Source organism: Gekko japonicus, unplaced genomic scaffold (genome assembly GCF_001447785.1).
Source record: "Gekko japonicus isolate JY-2015 unplaced genomic scaffold, Gekko_japonicus_V1.1 scaffold46, whole genome shotgun sequence".
In the NCBI taxonomy this organism is placed as follows: domain Eukaryota; kingdom Metazoa; phylum Chordata; class Lepidosauria; order Squamata; family Gekkonidae; genus Gekko; species Gekko japonicus.
In genome coordinates, this window is record NW_015169173.1 from 1,244,609 (window position 1) to 1,256,333 (window position 11,725).

An 11,725-nucleotide genomic window follows, 5' to 3' on the forward strand; every position below is an offset into this window, starting at 1 on the left:
AAGAGGTACTTTCCTCCCTTTCTCACAATATGAGAACTCGTGGGCACTCCATGAAATTGCTGAGCGGTCGGGTTAGAACGGATAAAAGGTAGTACTTCTTCACCCAAATAGTGATTAACACATGGAATTCACTGCCACGGGAAGTGGTGGCGGCTACAAGCATGGACGGCTTCAAAAGGGAATTAGATAAACATATGGAGCAGAGGTCCATCAGTGGATATTAGCCACAAGGTATAGATAGGGGCTCTGGGGCAAGTGATGCTCTGTCTTCTTGGTACTTGGGGGGGTCAACAGTGGGAGGGCTTCTAATGTCCTGGCCCCACTGGTGGACCTTCTGATGGCATCTGGTATTTCTGGCCACTGTGTGACACAGTGTTGGACTGGATGGGCCTTTGGCCTGATCCAACACTGGCGTCTCTTATGTTCTTGTGAAGGATGATATCAAGCTTCCCTCTCACCCCTCCTGGGTTCTTCTTGCCCCAGTTGGGCTCCTCCCCCAGCAACAGGGTCCCCTCAGCAATGGGTTGGACCATCTCCTCTCCTGGTAGTTTATCTCGTCCGTCCGTCCCCTCCTTATATTCTTGGTGCTGGGGGGGGCAACAGTGGGAGGGCTTCCTGGCCCCGCTGGTGGACCTCCTGATGGCCCCTGATATTTTTGGCCACCGTGTGACAGAGTGTTGGACTGGATGGGCCATAGGCCTGATCCAGCACTGGCTTCTCTTATGTTCACACACACCTAAGCAGCAAAGGTCCGAAGGAATTCAAGCGGGTTCCCTTACTTGCTTTTCAGTAGGACGCTGTGTGCCAGGACCGCCCCCAAATCCAGCACATGATTTGCTGCTGCCTTTCCAAGGGTAAGAGGGGAGCTTTTTGTGCTCTTATTACATTCACTACTTTTAAAGGCAGCATACTGCCTTTTTCTTTCCCAAGGACAGAATCAGATGCTGGATCCTAGAACCACTGATATTGTCCCTATGTAGTGTTACCCCCCCCCCTTAAAAACTAGTATTACATTTGGAATCTTTATTTAGACCATTCACGCAGTTATGTACTAAATAAGGAATGGGGATCAAGGAACCAGTTTCTGGTGGCCTTTTAAATGGAATTTGACTTACTTCTGTTTCCACTTGTAATGTTTAAGGTTTCAATCTTTCCTAAAACATGTTCTAAAAGAATACATTCTGAGCTTTTTTCAAGGTTATGGTAGTACAAAAAAACTAATGTATGCGATAGTGAAATGAAATATTAAAAGCAAATATAAGTAAAGTGACTTGTAGTACAGCTAGTAGTTTATATTTAATGTTTGTATGTTTTGTATGTATTAGTCTTAAAATATAGTTTAAATATAATTTAAATAATTTATTCTGAGATTTTTACAAGGTTGTGGAAGTAATCTTCTAAAAAACTAATTTACATGATAGTCAAATGTAGACTCACTCACAAGTAGACTCGTTTACAACTTTAATGCTACTAGCTCGCTTACAACTTTAATGCTACTAGGATTTTTTCCCGCTCACAAGGTAGAATTTCTGCTCACAACACTGTGGAGCTTAGAGGGAACATGGGAGAGAACCCCCAGGGACTTGGCTGTTTGCTGGCTCTTTTTGATTGTAGAGAAGAACTCGACAGTGCTCTCAGAAAACAGGCTTAAGCCCTCAAAAAAAGTCAGTCGTGCACACAGCAACGCATGTCCAGATGAAGAGTGGTCATGTGCAGCCACAAGTGCCTTCTTAATATGATGGCCAAGGCCATGAATCTCACAGACAATTCTGCAGCATGTCTCCCAGCATTTATTTCTTGCTTGAAAAGTTTTATGGCCTCCACCTGAATAAGTTTTGCTAGAGATTTAGAATCCTCAGGGAGCTTATCTAGACATTGGGACAGTTTCTCCCACAAGAAGTGCTGACAGCCTGATAGTTCAAATGCCTGATAGTTCAAAATCCTGAAATTCAGGGCAGCCGAAGAATACATCTTATGACTGTCAGAATCTTGACGCTGACTCTCCCTGTCGGACGGGGAGGAATGTTGGCCCTCTCTCTGGTGCGACTGTATCTCCTCAGTGAGGAGGGAGGACGATGGGGGATGTGTAGATAGAAACTCACAATAATCTTGCTTGATCTTATAGAGGGTTTCGATCTTTCATGACGTTGCCAGTGTTGACACTGGTTTTTGCCACACTTGAGTTGCGAGATCCTCAAGCCCTTGCAAGACTGGAAAGGTCACGATGCCTCTGGATGAGGTGACTCAGAATGTTGTCTTTTGGTTTATTAAATGTTGTTGAGACATCGATGTCTAACGCCTTGGCTATCCTCAACATTTCCTTGCCCTATAGGCAAAGGTCCTCATTAGGAGATATGGGAGTGGGATCCCCAACTCTGTCATCTGGGGAAGGTTCAGACTGCCTCCCAGAACTAAAACAAGACACAGCACTTCCTTCATCACAGGTTCGGAGTCAGGGGACACTGAAGGCACCATAGGAAACTGAGACTCGTATTGACCAAAGTCAATGGCTGTGGTTTGGTTGGGTGGAATGGGTGCTTTAGGTTGAGTATGTTTGGGATAAATTTCAGGCTGTTACTGCAGGAAAGCTGGGGAACCGTGGGACAGTTTTCGTTGATTCCGACTTGGGTGGCAACAGGGAGGACTGATCCTTTCCCTTTACTCTTAGAAATTGGTCTATATGGAGAACACAGGGGCAGTGATATGGTGCGAGGTGGCACAAAAATGACATCTGAATCCAGAGAGGACCTAGATGGGGATGACTATCGCTTTCAATGCTTGGAAGATGAAGCCATCTTTTCTATATGCTTAGTTTTCTTTGCTTTCTTCAAAGGTGGTTCAGAAGAACGGAGGATGAAGGTGAGGCTGGCTGCATCTGTACCAAAGATAGAACCAACGATGTAGGTCGCTTCAGCTGCAGGTGAGACTTCATAGCTGCCAGAATCAAGTGTACTGATGGGGGGTGGAATGGGGCTCCAGAATGGAGGACAAGGCCTTCGCTTGGACTGTTCAGAGGCAAGGGCCTTCTCCCAAAGAGCCGCCTTTAGGCAGAACACCCTGTCAAGAGTGCGCCTTTGGGGTAAACCCCTGGCAAATTTTGCATGTAGCCACATTGTGACTCTCCCAAACACATAAAGCAGAGACGGTGCTTGTCACTGAGGGTAATTTTAATTGCACATTGTGTGCATTTCTTAAATAGTGCTTTGGAAGCCATCAAGAACTCCAACTAAATTTTTCAGTGAAGAAAAGGGGGGGGGTCAGCAAGAGCCACCTCACCACCACAAAGGAGTAAATCCTGCAACAATTCAAACCCCCACAAGATGATCACATTTCAGTCAAGAGAAGAAAACTTCCAGCACAATAGCCAAAACTCGAATTTTGAGAAAATTGCAAATGGAGCAAAGCTAGAGTGATCCTATCCAAATGGCATCAGAAAGGGAACTGAGGGTACGGGGGGCGCCCACCCATGGCTGGCCTGCACAGGCACAGTCCCCAACATGGGGATGCAGTGAAGATGGAAAATGCATTTTTTCACATTAATCAGAACTTCTTATTCCTATTTCCCCTTGTTCATTTTATCTGGGGGAAGCCTGCAGTAAGCCAATACCAGCCACGAATGGCACTGAACGTCACAAAAGAAAAGGGAATATGAACTTGTTCAGCAGTCCTCTAGAAGTTGGGAAAACCCAACACTTCAGCTGTGCTAAGCAATGAGCTTTGCCAGCCATACTGCAGGAAAACAATCCTGCTTCAGGCGTCATTTCCCTCTTCAGCAGGCATAACTACCATTTGCCCTAGCTACTCATTCAATGCTTGTGCCCTCACCAAATTAGCCTCAGAAGCACGTGCCAGAAGCTGATTATATAGCACCCCACCAGACGCCTTCTGCCAGGGCCCTTGTACAAATGTCAACAAACTGCATGCATCACTTGAAGTCTTTTCTATACCAGGTTTCCCTTTGAGGTATACAAGAAATTTTTAACTCTGGAGAGTTGTAGAGTTCTACAAGAATTAATCACAGAGACAGCACTGACCACTGGATTACATAGGCACAGAAGTTAAACCCAGGCTTATCCTGTACCTCAAGGTGAGCCAAACATTTAACTAGCAGTAAAAGAGATCAGCCGTGACACAAGGCTTATTTTGAAACTAGACTAATGCTCTGTACATTGGTCTCTTGTCAAAATCAGTTTGGAAACTCCAGCTGGTGCAGAATGCCACAGCTCTGCTGTTATCTGGAGCTAGACTGAGCATGCATATTGCTCCATTCTGCAGTCACTACACTGGCTGCCCATCGGTTACCAGGCACAATTAAAGGCTATCACATAGAAAGCCCTTCATGGCCTTGGGCCCTCATATCTGTGAGACCATGTCTCCCCCATGCTTTGCTGCGACAGCTTTGCTCATCTGAATAGGGTACCAACCTGCAAATGGGCAAGAACAACTACTGTCCATATACATGCCTTCTCCGTTGTGGCCCCCACCTTGCGGAATTGTCTGCCTGTGGAGGTCAGGAAGGCTCTCATTCTCATGACTTTCCACAAACTATGCAAAACTGAATTATTCCAGAGGGCTTTTCTAAATGGGCAATAGGACAGCATTGTACAAATTATTTACAAAGTTACTTGGAGAAATGATTAGGGACTGTGGCCGGTACCACTCCGTTATCGTTTGCTGTAAGCTGGATCCTACTATGTAATCTTGCATCATTTTTTGTGTCATGTTAACACTTATGCCTTGCTTCAATTCTGTCTTTTAGATTTCTGGTTGTTTCTACAGCTCTCATTGTATTTTACTGTTTATTGAATATCCTGATTGTATTGACTCACTCTGTGTAATCCGCCTTAAGTTCCAGTGAGAAAGGTAGACTATAAATAACATAAATAAAACAAAATTTTGATCAATGCATTTATTGGAGGCATGAACATCAAATTTCCTATCCAGACTTACATTCAAGCTAGGTCTATGAATTATTCACAGGAGACTTTTGTAGCTTAACTCGACAGAATGAACTCCTCTAAAAGCTGGAGTAGACGTTTCAGTATCAAATACCCTTTCACATTTGAACAGATTCTCTCAGTAGCACAGCAGACATGCAAGACAAGAGGCCTACTGCTGCTTGGCGAAGTACTCCTTGCTGTCCTTCACAGTGGGCTTGATAGTGTCACCACCAGGTTGCCAGCCAGCTGGGCACACTACAGGAAAAGCAAAGGGAACATGGTAAAGCAAGTGGAGAAACAGAGGGTTAGAAATCCAGAAACTTCAGCATGTGAGAACAAACCTAGGACAAGGAGACAGGACCTCCCAGAACAGCAAGAGGAATGCATTATGTGTTACATGCTACTTGAATTCAACAGCAATCTACACAGGCGCCTGAACAGAGTATCTCTAGTACTCCAACCCACCATATCAATCTCTTTTCCCAAGTGCAGTGTAAGACTGTATTGGAGTCTCTGGCCAGTACACTTCATAAGACAGAAATTCTTACCTCTATTGGAATGGTTTGTTGTTCCCTATCCTTGTTTAGCTGAATATGAATACATGCATGTTATGTTTATCTGTTAAATAGCAGACATTTGATAGGAACCATTCTGCTTTTTTGTTGGTCTACCAGTCTCTGGCAAGCTAGACTGTAATGCGTAGAGGGATTTTCGGGCAGCAGCCTCTCTGGAACACTTATGTCTTGCTCTTCCTTCAAGGAATTCAGGGTGAAATACATGGCTCTCTGTTCCCTTGTTTTATCCTCACAACCATCTTATGAGGTTGGCTACGCTGAGAGAGTGAGTGGCCCAGGGTCACCTGGTGAGGTCTATGGATGAAACGGGAGATTTGAGCTGCAGTCTCCCAGATCCTAATCACTACAACACACTCGCTGAGTTGGCCAGTGTCATTCAGTGTTCATTATCAGTTTGGCTGACAGACAATGAAAACAAACTGATTCAGGTGGGGGGGGGCTGAGCTGGCAAAGCAAGGTGGTAGGGAACCCAAGAGAAAAAGAGGGGGGGGGGATGAAATTGACCATGGAATGTGGAAGAGACAGGTTCAACGAAATGGCAAGGAAGACAGGAGGTATTGAAAAGGAGGTACCTGTAATAAAGCCTCAGAGTACCCAAGGGTGGTACTGCTACTGCTGGAGGAGAGGAAGAGATGACAAGGTATAGTGGGCAGGAAGACTGGCTAAGAGACTAAGAGGCAATACCCAGAAACAGGGTGGAAGCAACAATAACACAAGAATCAGATGGACAGAAGAATTCCTCAAGTACTACAAGATGCAGAGCCCAGGTTGGCTAGAAGCTCCTGTACCTTACAGAGTGGATAGAAGGGGGAATGCTTTTAACTAGACCTGGCAGAGCTTTCCCTTCTATACAGCTCTTTAGAAGCAAAGGTTCCTTCAGAGCAAAGGCTTCAACATCCTGAGAGAAAATATACATTTGAATTAGCCAGAGCGTAAAAGAAAGACAGATAGACCCAAGGCTGGGTGGTTCTAGGAAGCCCCATCCCTAAATCTTTTATCTATTAAGAGCTAATCATGTGTAGTCATGGATGGCATGTGATCTCCACTTTGCCTTCCCTCCCTTAAAGGCAAAAGCACTTCTGCAGCGGGGAAAAACACAACTGTTATGGAAGCTTTTTTTCCAAGAAGAGAAATCTGGGTCTCATCTCACTCTTCCCAGCATTGTAATCTACAAAAAAGTTCCTCACCACCAGTTTTAGGTTTGTAGTGTATTATTTTGGGTTAAGCCAATTTGTGGTAAAGCCTCTTTTGCCCTAGAAGGTCAAGGTAATGTTGGCTATATGGCCAGGGCAAGAGGGATGTGTTGCTACACACCTCAGATAAAGGGGCTCTGAGTAAGTGGTGCAGCATTCTGTGTGCTCATGTCTTCCCATGGAAGGGGGGGGGGGGGGGGGAGATTAGGCAAAATGTACCACAAACCTAAAATACTATGACTTACAAGTCCACAGCATTCTTTTAGAACCATTCTAGCTGACCATTTCATAGGATCTTTGCACAGGTGGTGCATGTAGCCTGGACTTCATCCGGTTTAGGGACCACAGCTGTTGGATTTTGTTCCCTTTTAATTATAGCCATGTTTGTGTGTTAACTGCTGTCAAGTCGCTTCTGACTTATGGCAACCCTATGAATTAATGACCTCCAAAACATCCAATCGTTAACAGCCTTGCTCGGGTCCTGCAAACTGAGGGCCCTTGTGGCTTCCTTGATTGACTCAATCAACCTCATGTTAGGTCTTCCTCTTTTCCTGCTGCCATCAGCTTTCCCTTGCAGTATTGTATTTTCCAGTGACCCTTGTCTTTTCCTAGTGCAACCAAAGTACAATAGCCTCAGTTTAGTCATTTTAGCTTCCAGGGAGAGTTCAGACTTGATTTGATCTAGAACCCAGTGTGGTGGCTATGAGGTGGGGGAGGGGAAGAGAAGGCTTTGAGGCAACTGCCTTCTGGGTATTCTTCAATACAATCCCCCACTCTGGTCTCTCCTATAGATTCTTTATGCCCCACTACCGACTATCAAATAAAAAGGGGGACACAAGCTTTAAAATAAAGATTGGTAGCATGTAAAGTATATGCTCCCTGATAGTCTCTTATTTGCAAACTTGATAGATTACGGCTGTACTTATATATGAAGTAAATAAGAGACCACTGCTTCTTAGATTTTTGACTTGACAGAAAAGACACAGATGGAGAGGAACAAAGGTTTATTTAACAGACAATAAAGTATATTTTCTAGTTTATTGAAGTTTAATAGCCCATTGATTTAAGGGCTACCTTTGACTCTGTGTCGCAGGCATGCCTATGGAACAAACTAAATGCTACAAGCCTGCCTAAAAGATTGTTAAAGTTAATAATGAATCTTTATTCAGGAAACTCGCTGCATGTTAAAATAAACAATGAGGGGCAGTTATCCAACCCTATATCTAGCCAAAGAGGTGTTTCGTCAAGGATTTGTTCTTGCACCACATCTATTCAATCTGTATCTAAATGACTTTGTTCCAAGTCTTCAAAACATACCCACTCATGCACCGTGTGTGGGAAACCGACCAGTGCATGCCCTTGCTGTATGGCTGATGACCTTGTCTTATTATCGAGAACTCTGATTGGCTTAAAACGTGCCATTAAAGCATTTATTTCCTACTGTAATGAAGAGCTATTGGAGATAAATGAGGATAAGTTCAAAATTATGGTTTTCACAAAATCAACAAGAAGATCAAATAAAAGATGGAAAATTGGAAGGTACGAATTACAACAGGTCAATGAATTCAGATATCTAGGAATTGAAGCCCTGGAGGGGAGGTGTGACTTTTAAGGATAATTGCAACACCACTTATTAATTATAGCCATACTTTCTCAAAATGCCACATACGGGATCCATAACAGCTTGTGGCTTTTAAAAATCATCTCTAGATGTTCATAATGGTATAAGCAAAAAATAAGGGCACCATCTTGGCCCATGGTTAGCTCTAAACAGAAAAAAGCAATATTTCTGAAGACTCCAAGAGCAATGATAAAGCAGGGCTACTTCATACACACCTGACTTTCCCTTACACTGAGACTATAGAGCCCATCTCCCTACCCCAAATTATCGTATTGGAAGGTCCAGCCCCTTACCTTCACCATGCTGGTCTGTGAACTGGAAGGCCTGCACCAGGCGCAGCGTCTCATCTACCGAGCGTCCCACAGGAAGGTCATTTACTGTGATCTGCCGCACAATGCCTTTGTCATCAATTATGAATAGACCCCTGGAGTAAGGGGAAATGACATATAACTAATTCAGTCCTCTTCCAAGAGGACAAGACTATGGCAAACAAGGGGGAACCTTACACAGCACTGAATCTTAAGAGTCTGTGTCTGGACTTTCCACTGCCTTGAGTGAATCCTTCAGCCATCACCATGGGCAAATTTAGACTGTGGAACTTTTGAATATTTGAAGGTATGGACATTGCAAATTAAAGTATTGGGAAGGACTGTGCAAAGATAAAGGGGGAGGCAGACTCAAGTAGGTTCTCCTATAGATGACCAACTGCTTCTAGAATACTCCAGCTCACATGCACCAAGGACAAAATACTGCACCAATTCAATGTTGAATAGCTTCTCTTGGCCATGTTAACACTGTTTGGCTTGGTCATGCTGGTGAAAAAAACAAAGTTAGGCATGAAATCCCTTACAAGATGTAAGTAAACTGTGAGATTTACAGTGCTGCGGACAACTTCTAAACTAGGAGTTTGAATCTGCCAGCTTGCTGTTTTGATGCTGAAAAGTAAAGAGGTTTCACACCTATCAAAATGCTATTGGCTACAACCTATTCCATACATTAGAATTAAACCTTAAGGCTTTCCTACCTGTAGGCGATGCCGCTGTCCTTCTTGAGCACTCCATAGTCCTGGGCAATACTGTGATTAATGTCAGCCACAAGTGGGATACTTGTGGGACCCAAGCCCCCCTCCTTTCTTGGGGTATTGATCCTATTTTTTAAAAAGTCACAGTTAACATCTGTAAGGGTGTGTTTCTATTTTCACCTGTAGCATCCATCCCATTTAATTCCAACTGAATATGCAAACCACAGCTCTGATTCAGCCACGTTTACAATTTGGAAACAGGTAAAACCAAGAATTTTACAATGTATTTCCCTCTTAGCTTTTATTAAATAGCCCATGGAAGACTCCCAGATTGAAGCAGAGATGGCACAGGTGCCAGGCAGTCTTCCCTCACTAGAACTTTAGCCCAAGGCAGACAAATGGCTGTTCTCTTGATCAGTTACAACTTGTTTCTCTACCTCATGGAGGAAAAGGTTATTCTCCGCACTCATTTATAGTGTGGAATGTTAGCTAAGCCCCAACTGCTCTGCATGTGACAAACAAGACAGTTGATCAAGTTCCAACAGGCAGGCTTTGCTAGATAAGATTGGTGGAGAACCTCCACGCCCTTCTACCCGCTGACTCTTGTCTCGTTGCCTCCCAGAGCTAGATCCATGGACACCATTTCTGACTAAGGCACCAACCCCAGTCCTCTGCCTAAGCAGAGCCTAAACTTTCTCAGCTGACCATGCAGGTTTCAGCCATTGGTTGTGTATCCTTGCCAAGTCAGGGTTTTTTTACACAAATTAAGAGAATCCCTGCTTTTCAACAGTAGTTAGGTCGTGTATGTGAGAGGGGGGCGCTAAAAGGGAAAGTCTAGTGGCAAGGTTGTTCAGAAAAGTACTCCTTCCCCCATCCACAGTGTCACATAAGATACACACTTCCCCCCCTAATGGTCTGGGTCGGAGACTTCAATCCAGCTCTAGAGCATAGGATGCTTTATTGGCTATAGGTATAGATGACCAAAGGCCACATAAAAACCAGTACTCTAAATACAGTTAAATAAAATCTACTAGACCAGATAAGCATCCTCTTTGGGATACACAAGTGCTTGCAGTTTGTTCCTGACCCTCATTTTCTTAAACAGTCTTTGGCGTCAGCCTCCAGCATGACGGACACATCTACCAATATTTGAGAGCTGGAAGTCTCACCAAGCCAGGTGGGTGAACTGGGAGTCCACAGAGGCAGCAATAACCTCACAATTGATCTTGCGGAACTCTTCAACTCGATCGCTAAAGGTTGTGATCTCCGTGGGGCAGACAAAGGTGAAATCCAGTGGGTAGAAGAAGAAAACCAAATATTTGCCTGGGTGAAATAGGACATTAATCATAAAAAGTCCCAAGTTCCTTGATCCAGAAGCCAAACCTGCCTAGCTCCTCTTAGGTAGGTATTCTAATTTATGTTGAAGGATATTCTACATGCAGAATATATTGACTACGCCAAATCCATTACCTCATCTGTACACTATCAGAATAGAACATGCACCATTAGACAGTGTAACTCATGGTGATTGGAGACTAGACATTTCTAGTTGACACTTGGAATACTATTGGTAATCATGTGCCCCAAACTCAGAATGCAATAGGGGGAAGAGGAAAACTCTTAAGAACATAAGAGAAGCCATGTTGGATCAGGCTAATGGCCCATCCAGTCCAACACACTGTATCACACAGTGGCCAAAAACCAGGTGCCATCAGGAGGACCACCAGCAGGGCCAGAACTCCAGAAGCCCTCCCACTGTTGCCCCCAAGCACCAAGAATACAGAGCATCACTGCTCAAGACAGTGTTCCATCTATACCTTGTGACTAATAGCCACTGATGGACCTCAGCTCCATATGTTTATTCAATCCCCTCTTGAAGCTGTCTTTGCTTGTAGCCACCACCACTTCTTGTGGCAGTGAATTCCTTGTGTTAATTACTCTTTGGATGAAGAAGTATTACCTCATAGTCGCCCCATACTACAAATGTAGAATTTCCAGAAACATTGAAGCTGGGGTGGGGGGAGGGTGACTGGGTTTGGGAAGGGGGGAATATGTGCAATACTTCCCTATAAAACCTAGATATATTTTGCTGTTTTCACATAGAATTCATCATTTACAATTTAATTACCATACAGAATTGTATTAATTGATATATTTATGGAACCTAAGAATATATATCCCTTTGTTTTATATAAAGAAAACTAACATACCCAATAGCACAGCAAGATCAAGTTACAAGTTGCTGCACCATATCTTGGCACATTTCACTCATTCCAAAAGAAAACTATATTCATAGTCTCTCCCCCCACCCCACCCCCCAGTGCTCTCCCCAAATCTTGCCATTTGTACATCAGAAAAAATGGGGAAAAGACATG

General features: G+C 43.9%; 1 protein-coding gene across 2 annotated transcripts in view; it reads right to left on the reverse strand.

Annotated features, from left to right (window-relative positions):
- Nucleotides 1-4,919: 4,919 nt before the first annotated feature.
- Nucleotides 4,920-11,725, reverse strand: part of PRDX2 (peroxiredoxin 2) — a 16,679-nt gene continuing 9,873 nt past the window's right edge. For both annotated transcript variants that reach the window (XM_015415836.1, XM_015415835.1), the window contains exons 3-6: nucleotides 10,520-10,673; nucleotides 9,354-9,476; nucleotides 8,623-8,753; nucleotides 4,920-5,195 (exon numbers count right to left, since the gene is read on the reverse strand). In XM_015415836.1, the coding sequence (XP_015271322.1) occupies nucleotides 5,110-5,195; nucleotides 8,623-8,753; nucleotides 9,354-9,476; nucleotides 10,520-10,673 (494 nt within the window). In that variant the 3' untranslated portion in view covers nucleotides 4,920-5,109. The remainder of the gene's footprint in view (nucleotides 5,196-8,622; nucleotides 8,754-9,353; nucleotides 9,477-10,519; nucleotides 10,674-11,725) is intronic.